Below are 16,525 nucleotides of genomic sequence, written 5' to 3' on the forward strand. Positions count from 1 at the left end.
GCTCCTCGCAACTGCCTTATACGTCCGCCAGAGGACAACCTTGGCAGCCCTTTTGCACAAGGTTAGGGATCCCAGATGGGGACCCTAGGATGGTAGAGAGGTCCTCAATTAAGGGGATGGAAGGGATACCTCCTCTCTGTCATAAACTCAAATAAACATTAGTATCCCCTCTGGAACCAGGAAGGTTCCTGTAGAAGAGGTAAAGAGATGGGGGATGGTCAGTATGCCAGATGGTAGCACAGAAGGGAAAGAGACCCTTTTCTTTATATAACCCTCACTCACTCTAGTAGTGACATGCTTCATCCTCTGGTTCACCCCACCTCCTAAAGGTCGGGTGGGCTCAACCATGTTTCAGGGAGTACTTATGAAGACTGGGTGTATGGGGGCGTAACTTTAAAGATAAAATTCACTTCCACTCCAAAAGTATCCTTTATTTGTTGGGTGGGAGGGAAGGGTAAAAAAAAGGTCGGTCGGACCCGTATCCGCAACGGTCCGCTTGACATCGAAATAGGGTCCACATTTGTGAAGGTTGAATATTGCTGCATAGTTTCATTTTTACAAAGAATATTCTACGCCCTCCCCCTTAATATCACTTTAAAATAAAATGCTACTTCAGCTTTATGTATATATACATAATAATAATAAATAAATATATATATGCTTTATTGTTTGATTAATAAAAATCATTACAGTAGTGAACGTGTAAACAGTAACAAGTTCAAAATTTATTGATTCCTAAATCCATACATATTGCCTTCTGTGTGCATCTTAAATACAGCCCTTAATCCATTAATAACATCACGATTAATTAGCAGGTGGTGAACAATTAAAGTGTTTAGCAATAAATATTTACAAAGAAAAAACTAGGTCAGGACCCATTCAAATTGAATCGAATTTGAAAAAAGATGCTTGGAATATTTGAAGACACACAGGTTTATGTCATTGTTTATAAGCTTCGATGAGTTGCTCTATAAGTTCTTGCTTTTCTTTGTCAGGTAAGAAGCTGGATTGTGCTGCATTCAGGTTCTGAAAAAGATTCAGTACAATGGAGTATGAGTATGTTTAACCATTGCGCTTACCATATTGCTTGTGCAATAACATTATCCATTTAAAGTTCAAAAAACACAGTTGTGGCCCATATTACTCTATTAAAGTATGCAAGAACATATATGGTCATGATAATCTTGTACAAACACACCTACATTGGGAAAGCCAAATCGTAGATAAAAGAAAACATTTGTTGTGAGTTGGGAGTTAACAATACAACTAAACTCTTCCGGATCCCTGCTTCAGCTTTTGAAATGAAGGGTGCATCAGATGTTTCTAACAACCCATGTAAAATGACCCTCACCTGTAAATTGTATGGTGTTGATATAAAATGTAGAGTACTCCTGGATAATTGTAACATTGTCAATTAAACACGAGGGTGCGGCAATCACAGGTACTACAAACATGCAAACTTTCAGTTCCTGATTACCAAGTAAGCAAAGTAGGCACCAGCCTATGGACCCCACTCTCTTCGGGGGCCCGCGACAACGGATCAAAATAATATTGATTTGTTATTGAAATAAAATTTCAATCAAGCTTTCTGAAATTGAATGCGGAGAGGGCCCCAAAATTTTGATTGCCCAGGGGCCTCCGCCAGGGCTGGACTGGATGTAGCAGGCACAGGGCGTTTACCGGGTGGGCCGCCAGGGTGGGGCCAGTTTCGGACCCCGTGGCGTTTTTGTTACCGGGGGCTGGTTGTGCACCATAGCTGCAATATCGACCTCCTGTAACGAAAGCAGCTGCAGTGTTTTCCTCGCGCACCACCAACCCCGCCCCAACCCCACTCCAGCGATACCGACTCTATTGTCAGGGCCGGTTTGCATTTATTTATTTTTTATTTGCAAAGTTTTATATTGCACTGGCTAGACGCGGAGGTATCAGAGCGCTTTACATGACATGGGGATCTGTCAGTTACAGGTTCCATAATTACATAGATAAGTAGGAGACAAGAAGAAACATGAGATTACACAATAATTTGAGATTATTAGCGCGAACACACATCTTATGGGGAGTGAAGAGGTAGAGGGGAATGGTAAACGGGGGTAGGGAATACAGGTTGCAAAACACACCGAGGAGAGGAAAACTATGTCCGATGTCCGGCTGGGTAGGTGCCGGCCGAGGGGTGAACCAGAGCCAAACTCGTCAATAGCTGCATATGACCGCTCCACCTGGCATCAGCCAAAGTTGCTCTGGCACCGCGGCTTTACATGAGGATAGTTATGCATTCCTAGTCCGGCCCTGGCTCCACAGGGTTTCATCTGGCACTGCAAACACCTTCTGCATCCAGGTTATGCAGTCAGGTTAGGACAACTCTCGCTTGGAATCCCCAGCAGGGGGCGCCCATCTTTTTTATACCGGTCACCACAGAGGAATAATCACCGACTCCAGTAATCTTCTGATGCTTACTGTATGACACTGAAACCCATGCACATGCTGGTCTGGCTCTCTTACCTAGTTGAGGGTAACAGAGCTCTTGAGGTTTGCTGAACCCTGCCGTTAGAGGTTTTAGAACGGTGAAGCTTCAGCAACAAAAACGACTGTGCTTTTAGTCACCGTCTCCAATCCTGAATTTAAAAATAACTTTGTGCCCAGAGTAGCCTACGTATTAGAGTTACTCCATATACTGACGGTTTCATTTGGTAAACCTGCCAGGGAACGGATTTGTTAATGCCTTATGCCTTATGACTGAAATAAGCATTTTTGGGCTTGGGTTACAACCAATACTCAGAGCCACTAGAATTATTATGCAGCAAAGGAGTACCAAGTTATGCAGCAGGGTAACTAAATAATGCAGCAGGAAAAGGTACATTCTTCGGCATAATGCGGGACATTTTGTGATAGTATTGCTTCATTATTTTGCGATATTTACACATAGTAAAACTGTCTGTGCAAAGATTCCACCTTGTTAACAACCAAACACAGCAATAGGCAGCTGCAAGTTGATCAATCAACATTTGCACAGGGCCTTCCACTGTGTTAGACCTGCCAGCCTTGGCGTGATTTCTCCTGATATTTTGCCTTCTGGCCTGTTTTGCTGACTTCATTTTTACTGGCTTTAGGATGCCCTAGGCTCTGTACTCAAAACATGGTAACATTGGTTTATCTACAGTTGGCATATTTAATTTACTTATAAGTTCCTAGTAAAGTGCACTATATTTGCCCATGGCATGTAAATTAAATGGTACTATTGGGCCTGCAGCACTGCTTGTGCCACCCACTTCAGTAGCCCTTTAAACAATTTTCAGGACTGCCACTGCAGACCCTGTGTGTGCAATTTTGAACTTCCATTTCGGCCTGGCAAGTTAACCTACTTCATATAGGGGTTGTGGGGTGCACACCTTTTTCTTCTGGTTAATTTTTTGAAATTGCATTCTTAACCATAATGTTCCTGGTTTGCGTGCTTGTCGGTGCAGTGCCATACCCAAATGGCACCCATATTAGTGACAACATAAATAGAAGGAGCAACATTTTGCTTCAAACCGGCAACACAGCTTCATAGCGCCACTCTGGCAAACAGTTTGTTCCCATCACATTTCAACCAATGTTTGTCAACGTAAACCATTCTCTGCAAATCCATCTAAATATTCAACAGTTCTTTCAATCCACACGTGGGATATTGTGCCATTTTCAACACGATTAGTGCAGGGGTTCATCCAAAACAGCGTTTATTGCGAAAAACCAATGCATTTCGGGCATCAAGTGCCCTTCATCAGGGTAAGCTGGAAACAACAATAAAACAAATGTTCATTACCATCTTAGCAATACTGAACCTCTGAAATCAACACACTGTATCAATACACAATATCAAATTTGTAGCCTTTCCCATACTAATTACCTTCATAGTGGCCTTTAAGGAAAGCAAAACAAATGTTACCCTCGTCTTCATGGAAAGCTGATCTGCCTCCCAAAGGGATTCCCAACACTCCCTCCCGTTCTGGACTACAAACTTTGACCCCTCTTTTGAATGTGATCTGTACATTTCCTAATCCTTGTTACTTATCTCCTGGATGCTTATTCAGAGTTTACACCCAATCCGTTCTTCAAGCCCAATCCCTGTCAGCGCCTCACCTTTCACAACTAATTTCCCTACACTCCTCTACATTCACCCTACTTGCAGCGCATTCCCTACTAATCACCCAGCCTCTTACGTCCTCAATCACCTCCTCCCATTACCCATAATGCAGTTTGCTCAAACGTCAGAATTAATCTGATACGTATGATAATACTACCAAAATTCCTTTACTTATTCCGCTCAATTCCTTTGGCTCTAGGTAACTTATTCTTTAGAAACTTGGAAGGTATCTTCAGTAGTTTTATATGGGGATATCATAAATCCCGCAGATCTATGACTCTCTTAAAAGGGACTATCGAAGCAGGAGGGCTGAACTTTCCGGATTTTAAATGATACTTTTGGTCCGCTTATGTTGGACGCATGAGATACTTAATTAATTCGGAAGGATCAGACAATCGACCTTACTTTTTAACGTTTATGTTCGATAAGAATGCTAAGTTTTTCCTTTGGAGGATTAACAACCCTAATTATTTTAAAAGAGTACGGTTCAAGACCGCAAGAGATTTGGTAAAAATCTGGCGCAATATACAGGCTTTTTGTAATTTGACTTTCTTTCACCCTAATTTAATTTTATGGTGAAATCCGGGCTTACCTGGGATATTTAACGATGGAGCCGCCAATATATGGCGAGCGTACGGAATAAAAACACTCGGAGACTTATATGGCGCCCAAGGGCTGCTGAGCTTTGAGAGCCTTAAAACACTATATAATGTTACTGATACTATGCGATACAAGTATATGCAAATATATGATTTCCTGATTCGAAAAATGCAGCTTCAGAGTATTTCAGAGCCCACTGTTATCTGGGAGAGTCTGTATTCTCAAAAGAATAAGTCCCTAATAAGTCACTGTTATAAACGCTTTATTACATATAGTGATTGTAGTATCTTGGTGGAGAAATGGAGTAGGATGCTAGGGAGTAATATTAGTTCAGCAGCAATCAACAGATCCTTGGGCAATATCCATAAAGTTGTTCTCTCCTCAAGTTTAAGACTGCAACCATTTAAGACAACTTGCATGCGCTATCACACCCCTGAAAGAATTTCTAAATGGGCTTCTAACAGTAGCTATACTGATAGAACTAAATGCCCCAAATGCTCGTTGGCTGCAGCAGACTTGGTGCATATGCTGTATACTTGCCCTAAGATATCTGAATTCTGGACATCGGTCGAGAATGTAATGAAATTAAAATTAGTATGTACATTTTCCCTGGATCCTGCTTTAGTTCTGCTCGATGTTAATATCGCGAACACTCCACATAAGTCTATAATTACAATCGTGCTATCATGCGCAAAACTTATAATTGCCTGCGCCTGGATTTCCCCTACATCCCTACACTTCATGGAATGGTGGTCATTACTTAATGAGATTCATTGTATGGGATTTACTCTGGCTAGGATTAGAGGTAATAAGGCCTTGGTTAAATTTGATAAGATTTGGGGGTCTGTTATTTGCTGAAACGAATACTTATACAAGGCCCACTTAGCACATGAATATTGATTTATAATATTTGCTTGCAACATGAACTACACTTGATGTGTCTGGGTCTAATGAGAATTCATTTATTATGATACGTTTATCCTGCCCATGATCTGAAATTCCTTTTTTTTTCTTCTTCTTTTTCTCATTGTTAACTTCTTGATATGTTTGTTTTTAATTACATTTCTTTCCTGTGCTGTTAATAAAAAATGTTTTTAAAAAACAAATACTTTACACATTGCCTCTTAAGTTTGGCTTGACTGCTCTGTGCTAAGATAGTATTTTCACTTGTCTATTTCTGTCACATAACTCAATTTCTTAAATTTTTCCACTGCCCCATTTTTTCAAACTGCAATATCTTTACAATATCCAAATTTGTTTTTATGGCAATAGTACTTATTTATTTCCCACTTTCCCACTATTGTTACATATATGTCTGATGTCACAACTTACTGCCTCTCTGTCTCACTATGTGAACATAACTTTTTCCTACAATTACACAAACAATCCATTTCATTATAACTCAAGGTGTTTGCACCTCAAACCGTGTGATACTATTTGGAATTTGCGCCAAAATGGAAACCTTTGTTGCTCATTTAAGATCTGGAGGGTAATAAGCCAGCTTCCCAGGTCAGCAGAGGCGTTACGGACTGGCACTATCTTTAGAGATCCATGTCTCCTGGTGGTAATCTCTGTAACATCAGTGCATCCACTGGTGCAGTGGACACACAGATTTCACAGATGAATATCAAGTAGGATCAGTGTTTGTTTGGCTTACTCTGCATTCACTTTTTGTTTTCTCCCTGACCAAGAGGGCCATTGCTTGTTTTCCCTGTCCAGGTTCACTATGTTTCTTGTAGACACGGGCAGCACCTGCCCTACCTTCCAGTCAGATGAGGCTCTGTTGTGGCAAGCCAGCAGTTCTCTTGAATCTAAATGTGGTGGGAAACTGCATGTTTAGTTGGGCAGGAACTCTGCTAATCTTGGGAGTTTCGCCCACACCAATAAACTCTAGTGTGCCTATTCATGTGTAAATCTACAAATGTAGATTTACTGTGTTTAAATATACTCTCACACTTTTGAGTAACTTTACTAAGTTTGGCTACTCACCATTTACAAGTGTAAAGTTACTTACAAGTGGAAACTTACCTGTCAGTACCACCTGAAATAGGGGGTCGAGTCAGTAAAAACAGTGAAATACAACTGTAAAGTTACTAAAAGTATTGACTTTGCGACCGCATTTGATGTTTCGACCACTTGACGTAGGTCTCCACAATGGGGTTGGAGATCACAGTATGGTAAACTATAGAGAACGTTTTGAAGATTGTAAAGTTTTAAATCATTTGAAAATATTTTTTTATGTTGATTATTAAGCTTAAATATTTTATATATTTATTTTAAATGAAGAATAATATGACAAATGTTACAGCATTAATAACTTAGATTTAAATGTAAAAATTAATTATTTTGAATGTATTACATTAAAATAAAATAATTTTTCGGACGTTGAATTAAAAAAAAGCCAACTAAATTTAAAAATTATATTTTAATATTATGTTTTTTAAATGATTAAAAGTGATATAGAGAATTAATTGCCAGTGATTTCATAACATTTAACGTACATTAATGTTACATACATTTTTAAAATGAAAAAAGTGTTATTGCAAGTAAGTACCTTTAGAAGGGCAGCTAGTGAATAGCAATGGATTATTGTTTTGTGGGGGGAGGCATGTCCTTCCCTAAAACCCTTTGTAAAAACCACCCCCCCCCCTTATTCATCCCTGAACTTTGCCACTTTAGAAGCAAGTGCTCCCAATTCCAGCCACTAACCTTTCTCCCTTCAAGATTCACCATGAAAATGTGTTGTTATGTATGTGGAGATCTCCACAGTCGTGCGGAGATCTCCTCACAGAAAATATAGGCGAGGAGAAGGTATAGGGCCTCTATTTTCTAATTCAGCTCTCAATTTCTTCAATCGCTAACATGTATAGAATTCTGGCGCTGGTTGAACCAGTACCCTCATCTCTACACAACGTATTCTGTATGCCAATCTACCCTTCTGCAATTAAAATGATTCTTCATTAGGACTGCAGAAATTGAGATAACTTTAGCTTGAAAATGATCCTTCGCTCAACTCCTAAACACACACCATTTCAAATAACCTTCGAAGGGCACTTCCATTTTTGCCATTAATTAATTGAGTAGCAATGGGGCAGGCACAAAGGAACGACGTTTATACATAGAAAAGTGTTGAACTTGGCCCTCTCTGCAGGATCATCCTCAAACTTTTTGTCTTCACCCTCATTCTTTCTGAACCCGTTTTTGTAGGCTTTTAGGATTCTGCACCCTTAACAACTGCTAACCAGAGCTAATGTGTTTGTGCCCTCACCTTTAAACATGGTGAAATATGGCTTATACCCAATTGTCACATTTAATTTTTTTGTAACTCTCCTAAAGTGAACTACGTGTACCCAGGGCCTGTAAATGAAATGTTACTAGTGGGCCTGTAGCACTGATTGTGTCACCCAATTAAGAAGCCCTTTTAAACATCTCAGGCCTGCCACTGCAGGCCAGAACCTTACTTTTTAATGAATATAAGTCACCACTAGGGTAGGCCCTAAGCAGCACAGAGGGCTGCAGGCACTGCATTTTAAAAGTTGGGCATGTACTTTTAAGTTTTACATATCCTAGTAGTAAAAAAAGCCTAACCTAGCTTTTCATTACAACAAGGCCTACTTAACCCTTAGGATAACATTGGAGGTGCCTTAATGCATTTAATAAGTAATAATTTTCAACTGGGAGTAAGTAGGAATTTTGAGTTTGGTGTCTAAAGAATTGTTATTTAAAACCCTATTTAATGGTAAGTCAGATTTTAAGTCGCAATTCTCAAAAATGACATTCTTACACAGTTTTTTTCACTTTTGGAAAGTTGGCATAGTCTTGCCCTAACCATTTGGTGCCTGCAGCCTGTTATCCTGGGTCACATGACTAGGCGTAGATGGCAGGTGTCCTTTGTGTATTGCTCTCAGACAGTGAGACAAAGATGGAATAGGTGCTGGCAGGATGGGCAATCATCTACCACACTTGCACATTACATAGAGTCAGCCAGAGAACACTCACAAAGGCTTTTACCCTAGTCTTTTATGTCCCCGACAAGCTGTGGAGAGGGTAGGGAGACAGGGCACTGAAGGCCCCTCTGGGGGTGGAAATCTGCAGAAACATTTCCTATTTCAAAATGGGCACCAGTTAAAAATAATGGACCCTCAAACACAACTCTTTAGTACACCTCTGAACCCGTGGAAGACTCAGAACAACAGCTGTGCTGCTCTGCAAGAAGAACTGCTACTCTGTTGCCCTGCTGCCTAAATGAAATGACTAGAACTGCATATTGGTCACAGAACCACCAGAGTCACGCCAAGGGCTTGTTGGCTGGCCCCCTGATCAGGGACAGAAATGGCTCTAACCATCTTGAATCAAGCATCTGGACTCTACTTGCTGTGAGTCTTGCCCTTCAAGTGGCGCCATCCGAGTCCTAGACCTTTTGAAGTGGGCCTGAAGGTTCTCTGCCAGTCCACCTGTTGTCCTGTAAGCAGAACCGATGCAGCACAATGCATCCAAGTGCAGCCGCATTGGTACCGTCACAGCATGACGCATTCTTAATGCAGGCCTTCACATCGCATGCCGCTCACATCGATAGCATCCTCGATGATGACATGGGAGTCCACATCTCATCCTCGCAGCGCCTCCGCACAACGCATCTATGATGCAGGACTGTGCACTGCAAGCACCTCCTCATCAGCATCCTCCACGACAACTCAAGACTCCACATCATAGGCCCGAAGCTCCTTTGTACCACCGCTGCATGATACATCTCCACCGCTGGATCTTGTAATGTTCCGCAACTAGAATTTAAGATACATTGTTCAGCGGGCCAAACTTGGTCCCTGTATCGTGCCCACGCTCCATTACATTTCGCAATGGCCACAGATTGGTTTCCTGGCTGTATAAGTCGCTCCTTGAGATGGTGTCTGATACGCCACTGTTTTCACACAACAGGTGGAAAGTGGAAACTCGCAGGTAGTTTCAAGGGAAAGAGGGGAGAATTATAAGAACATGTACACACAGGTTTGAGGACCCCCCCCCCCGTACACAGTTATACTACCTGCATTTCACTTACCTCACACCCAACAGACCAAATGCAATGCTACATTCAGATGCCATGAGTTGTCATTGTTGTAGTCTTGTGGACTGAGGTCATATTCACATGGTGTACAGTTGCCCATTGTTGGTTCCATTTGGGATTGAGGTTATTGGGAATCTGGGATGTTTTTTAAATAGGAAGGCATTGTTTAAGGTAGAAACATGCCTGCTGAGCTCAAATATCAAGAAATGGGCAAGAAAAAGTGGTAATAATTTTTTTGATTTAGCTCATTGCAACAATGCATTGGTGATCTCTTGATGGACCGCTTCGCTGCATGTGGGAAAAGGATGATAATAAATGTGAGATAGTAGAGGGTGCGGCCCTCAACTGCAAAGAGCACTGTGGAGTGCAAAGAAAACCATTAACAGACCAATTTTGGGAGGCGGTTTAGACCTTTCTTGAAACTGAGGATCAGCATCGAGCATGTTAAACTACTATACTTTGAAGTATGTGATACCACTCCACCCTTTGGTTGTAGATTCGGTATGCCCAGTCATTTAAATGGCCCATTACTGAGTACCAGTACTTTTTTAATTTGAGAGGGAGAGTACCTGCACTTCTCAAGAGAGATGTAATAGCTTTAATTGGGAGGTACCAGAACTTTTCTAAAACAAACAGGTACTGACATTTCTATTTTTTCATTTCAAGCACTGGGTATGCCTATGTGTACTACATATTCTTGATATTCAGGCTTGAAGTAGTGATCTGGGAAAAGATAGGAGGCTGCTAGTGGCTGTGTTGGATTTTTTAGAAGGATATTATCATGAAATGTACTAAGCTGGAATGTTGCATGGAAATTAACAATTATTATTCATTTCTCATCACAATTTTGTCTTCACAATACAAAAAAACATGTAAACGACCTGGGTTTGCCGACACAATAGTTTTGGTACTAACTGTATGGCCTCCTTTACTGTGCAATTGCATCTCTTTCTTATTTGAGGCGAATCGACCACCCAAAGGATGATATGCAACATTATGCCAACAACAAATGAAGATGTTCTTTTAGTTTGGTTACTTGTTTTATGATTCAGGGAGAATAAGTTAATATTTGTTGTCAGTGAATTGCTGTCCTACAACCGGCATGATTACTGTTAGCGGCAAAGGAGACTGGCAGACTTCTTAAGAAAAGGATTCTCCATTTGTTCATGACAGAACATCGTTAGTGATCCAGTGGTTCTAAAATATCAGGTGGTTTACTATATTACTACTTGACTGAGGAAGAGCTGATAAGGATGGGCTAGATAAAGCTAGAGTTGACATCCTTTCCTTATAACTAGATTGATTGAACAGACTTCGAAAGGGGGGCGTGGCCACGGAGGCGACTAAGATGGCCGCCTTTGTTTGAAGCTCCGCTGTCCGGGAAGCTTACTGACGACATCCTGAGGGCCTGAGGCGTCGTTAGCACCGCTCCCCTCATCCATCCCGCAGCTGTGGCGTTTGCTGCCGTTTGACGCCAGACTTGGGCTCGGGGGTGCCCGGGAGGAGACACTACGGTGGAGGAGCAGGTCGCCTCCCCACCGGCGACCGCTCTCCCTGCGCCTGGATCGCGGGCAATTTCTGTGCTGGGGCGCTGCGCCTACTGTTAGGGGTCCACTTTGGGTGCCGGGTGCCTATGCTCCTCTTTCCTGGGTGCCGGCCTGGGGGTCTGCCCGTGCTAGCTCTGAGGTTCTGGGCAGCGCACAGCCTCGGGCCTAGTGCGCGGGCCGGGACCGGCGGCTAGAGTAGCGGCTGCCCCAGGCGGGGATCGGGGGCGGGCCGGGCGCCGGTGGTTCGGGACTGCCACGAGCCTGGGCGGCCCCACCTTACTCCCCCTGTAGGGCCCCCCTATGCCCGTCAGTGGCGCGGAGCGGGGCGAAATCTGATCTCTCGACGGTCTGCCCGCCCTGGGCCGCCATCTTATCTGGTGGTCCCACAAACGGCGCGGTGAGCGCTCTAACGGCCAGCAGCCACACGAAGACCTCACCAGATACACAGTTATTGCAGAGTCGTGCCCGGCCACATGGTCAATTGCGGTGCACTGGAAGACCGATCCCCTGGTTGTTGCCTACCTTATTGCCTGCCTGGGCCTGTCCTAACAACCCATTCTGTCCTGCCTGCACGGCCTACATATTGCAGACACTCTGAACGCCGTGAGCCTTGAATGTCGGTTGCCCCATTGCCGTTCTACTTTGCGCTTCCGCGCTAGGCCTCTACACTTGCCTCCCGCCTGACTAATTAGCTGCGGCAAGCGGCGGGCTTACCCTCGACTGTCATGGGGAAAAGAGATCCTAACCAGCGTAAACTCAGTTTCGATAAAACCCCCCTGCTTAACAGTGATGCTACCATGGGCGCCACGTCGGAAGCGGTGCCACCCACTCAGCTAGACAACGCCACTACACTGGTTGCAACCATGATGTCCGAAATGAGAGCTGGGTTCAAGGCACTAGACAAAAGATTCAATACCCTGGAACAAAAACTCGCGGACATGGGCTCCAAAGTACAGGCCCATGATCGCCGTCTGGACGTGGCTGAAGCCCGCATTACGGATATGGAAGACTCGGGCTCTAAAACACTGAAACGTCTTGATAGAGTAGAGAAGATCTTGAAGGAGGTGGCCATTAAAAATGAGGACTTAGAGGAGCGCAGACGACGCAATACCATTCGCATTTTGGGTGTGGCGGAATCGACCCAAACCTTCCGGATGGACGTCTTTGTGGAAAAGCTTCTCATTGACCTGTTCGGAAGGGACCAATTTACTCAGGGGTTTGTGGTGGAAAGGGCGCACCGATCACTGGGACCGCGACCGCAGCCTGGCCTTCCGCCACGCCCCATCATCGCCAGGATCATGAACTTCAGGGACCGAGATGCGGCCCTGCGGGCCGCTCGAGAGAAAGGTCAAATTCGATGGCAAGGCGACTCACTGTCATTCTACCCTGACTTCACCGCCATGGTCCAGGAGGCAAGACGGAAGTACACCGGGGTACAGGCCACACTGCCAAATCTGGGCCTGAAATACGGTATGCTTTACCCCGCACGCCTACGGGTGGAAGTGGCTGGCAGGGCCTGCATCTTTGACTCCCCATCGAAAGTGCAGGAGTTTTGTCACACCTATAAGGGCAAAGGTTCCCAGAGCTCGAACAACTCCAGGGCGCCGTCACCAGCACAGGGAGACACTCAACAAAGCGTGGATCTGTTCACTGACGCTGGGCATGGCTGACAATTGTTCTCTTAGTTTTGCTCACGCTCCAAGATTGTGGTCCATAAATGTTGCTGCCGGTGACTCACTGGATTGACTACTCCACAATAGTGATTTGATAGCCCGGATGTCGAGGCGTCGCTACCCCCCCTGGCGATCGCCGTATTGACTGGGGAATTTCTTGTTTTTTGTTTTACGGAGGTTTCTACTGCAACTGTGCTTCCACTGTTCATGATGTTATATCTTCCCTCCGCACGGGGTGGGATGGTCCTCTTTGGGTTTTGCAAGAGGCTGGGTGGAGGGAGGGAAGGGGTTTTTGTTGGGTTTTGTTTTGTTTACAGGTGTCCAAAAGTCTATACAGTCACTGTTTCGATACTAACCGGTTCATGCTACAGGTCATTTAGCCCCACTTCACCCCCATGGCCACATTAGGATTACAGTTGGGCCCCTCGGAATTGTCAATAATGACCTGGAATGATAGGGGTCTGAACAACGACAGAAAGTGCAAACAGGTATTGAACTATATAACCAGGAACAAAATAGATATTGTCTTCCTACAGGAGACTCATCTGACCACTGACTCCGCTACTAGGGTGGCCAGAAGTTGGGGCACGCATCGCTTCTTTGCTAACTACAACAGATACTCCAGGGGGGTGGCAATTTACGTCCACAAGCGGCTCCCATTTAAACCGCACCACACTGTCCTCGATAGGGATGGCAGATATGTCATTGTTACGGGAACCCTGATGGGACATAGGATCACACTCATTGGGATATATGGCCCTAATACAGACACTCCCGCTTTCTTCAATGACATACTGGTACACTTATTAAACTCGGACCCAGGCCTACTACTGATGGGCGGTGATTTTAATCTACTCTTCGATCCGCCAAGGGACAGCACGGCGACTACCCCAGACGCGCGACCCCACTCACGCCCCGTCCTACGTGACATCTGCACGCAATTCTCCCTGGTGGACATTGAGGCGTTGCTGCACACTTCTACACCGGCCTATTCCCACTATTCGGGGTTTCACGACACCTGAACCAGAATTGACTATTGGCTGCTATCCCCGGAGGTGGTTGGGTGGGTGACGGACCTACTTACGCTCCCGCGCACGCTATCCGATCATTCTCCCATAGTACTTCGGTTGAGGAAACCGCGGGAGGGGGGTTATGAAAGGAAGTGGCGCTTTCCTGGGTAGGCTTTACTGGATCCAGTTTTCACAGAGGAACTCAGGGAGGCCATAGTTGACTACTTTGACTTAAACACGGGCTCGGTAGACACCTGGGCTGTTCTCTGGGAGGGGTTTAAGGCAACCATCAGGGGTGTATGCATTGCAAAACACACTGGAATGCTTTGTGATGTACGGGCTGCCCTCTCACGCATAGAGCGCGACATAGCGGCGCTGGATACGGCACAGTTTCTTCAACACACAGAGGAAAGGGAACGCAGGCGCTTACAATTGATGGTGGAATTTAGGGAAGAGGCAGAACGAGAGCTCCGATTCTTGACCAGATCGTATACGGCCAGACAATATGGGGAGGGTGATAGACCTGGCAGACTACTAGCACACCTACTCAGTCCCCCCCACTCCTCTTCCTACATCACAGAGCTTAGAGGACCGACGGGAGACATGGTACGCACCACGCCTGAGATCTGTGACACCTTTCTATCCTACTACACCAATCTCTACACCTCCACACTTTCTGACGATGCTGATGAGAGAGGGGATTATCTGAATGAGATTGCAACGGTGTACTTAGATAAAAAGATGATTGATTTTTTGGCGGATCCCATAACAGCAGATAGTGTAGAGGAGGCCATTGACTCTTCGGCCCCGGGGCTGGATGGGTTTTCAGCCGATTTCTACAAGGCTTACAAGGATCTGCTGGTTCCCCAATTGGTGGTAATGTACGCCGAGGCGCTCGAAACTGTTTGTTTGCCCCCCACGCTGAGAGAGGCAGTCATTGTGCTATTGCCTAAGTCGGGCAAAGACGCTACACTCTGCGAATCCTGCCGCCCACTGTCCCTACTGAATCTTGATTATAAGATCCTAGCGAAAGTGCTCGCCATGCGCCTCTCGCTCTTGATGGAATCCATAGTTTCGCCTGCCCAATCAGGCTTTATCCCTCACCGCTCCACATCCCTCAACCTCCGCACCCTATTTTCCGTCCTGCACCGGGTAGACCCCGACACACCAGCGGCTGCGATACTATTGGATGCCGAAAAGGCGTTTGACTCCTTAGAGTGGCCTTTTCTAATGTCTGTGATGCGCCGCATGGGAATCCCGGAATGCTTGGTCAACACAGTTGAATTATTGTATACTCTGCCCGTCGCTCGACAGCGCTTAAATGGTACACTCACTCCCCAGTTCCGACTGGCGCGCGGTACGAGACAGGGCTGCCCCCTATCCCCACTGTTATACATTCTGGTAATGTACCCATTGGTCCGTCATTTCCAGGAGAGGCACTTAAATCGCGGCCTCCAATTTCGCACGGGCCCACTTCTTGTCTCGCTATATGCGGATGATACCATCCTCTATGTCAGACAACCTCAAACCAATCTGGAGCCATTACTCCTAGAAATCACCCGATTTAGCAAATATTCTGGCCTTCGTATTAACTGGCATAAATCGGTCATATTCCCGCTAACACCCAGTACTGTTGAATGGCCCAACTCTTTCCCCCTCGCGTGGTGCCGACATTCCGTGAAATATTTAGGCATCCATATACATTTGGAGACGGATTCCATTCTCAGATTGAATTACAGTACTGTACTGACGGCCCTGGAGGGGCAGGTTGAAAGATGGAATAGACTCCCACTGTCCATGGCTGGTCGCGTCGCTATCATCAAAACGATAGTATTACCTAGGTTTCTATACCTGTTCAACAATATACCCATACCCCTCACCAAGGTTTTATTCACGCAGCTCCGCTCTTTCCTCTTGACACTGGTGTGGGGCAACAAGACCCCACGGGTGGCATGGCGCGTGCTAACGCTCCCATATGAACGGGGTGGACTGGGCGTCCCTGACTTTTATCTTTACTTTCTGGTGGCGCAATGCTCATACGCATACCCATGGTTTCATCCTGACGCCAGAATCCCATATCTGAAGCCAGAGGCCGATTTGGTGTTGCCGGGTTCACTATCTACCACACTCCCGTCGGGCTTCCCGAGAGATCCGAAGGATATCCAGACGGTGTCGGCTACGTGCTGGGCGTGGGGGAGACTGGGCCGCCTGGGCGACCTCCCGCAACTGTATTCCCAGGCCCTTCCGCTGCCGAACGCCACTTGGCTCCTGATAACTGGGGAAACGGTGGTGCGTCAAACGTTGACCAAGTTCCACATAACCTCGATCAGGGATTTATTCCCGGAAGGGCACGCATTCACACTGACGGAGGATCACGTTTTACTGAGAGGACATTCATGGACTCTTTTGTCCTTACCAGACTACGCTCCTTACTACGCGCTTCCTTCTCCTCGTTTCCCCTCCCCCCCGAGGAGATGACACCCCTCACTTTTATCATTCAACACCCATCGAGC

General features: G+C 45.3%; 1 protein-coding gene across 2 annotated transcripts in view; it reads right to left on the bottom strand.

Moving 5' to 3' along the window:
• Positions 1 to 646: 646 nt before the first annotated feature.
• LOC147706118 (adenosine deaminase-like) overlaps positions 647 to 16,525 on the bottom strand; it is a 180,336-nt gene continuing 164,457 nt past the window's right edge. For both annotated transcript variants that reach the window (XM_086932552.1, XM_086932553.1), the window contains one exon: positions 647 to 1,026. In XM_086932552.1, coding sequence (XP_086788678.1) covers positions 940 to 1,026 — 87 coding nt within the window. In that variant the 3' untranslated portion in view covers positions 647 to 939. The remainder of the gene's footprint in view (positions 1,027 to 16,525) is intronic.

Source organism: Lissotriton vulgaris, chromosome 7 (assembly GCF_964263255.1).
Source record: "Lissotriton vulgaris chromosome 7, aLisVul1.2, whole genome shotgun sequence".
Classification (NCBI taxonomy): domain Eukaryota; kingdom Metazoa; phylum Chordata; class Amphibia; order Caudata; family Salamandridae; genus Lissotriton; species Lissotriton vulgaris.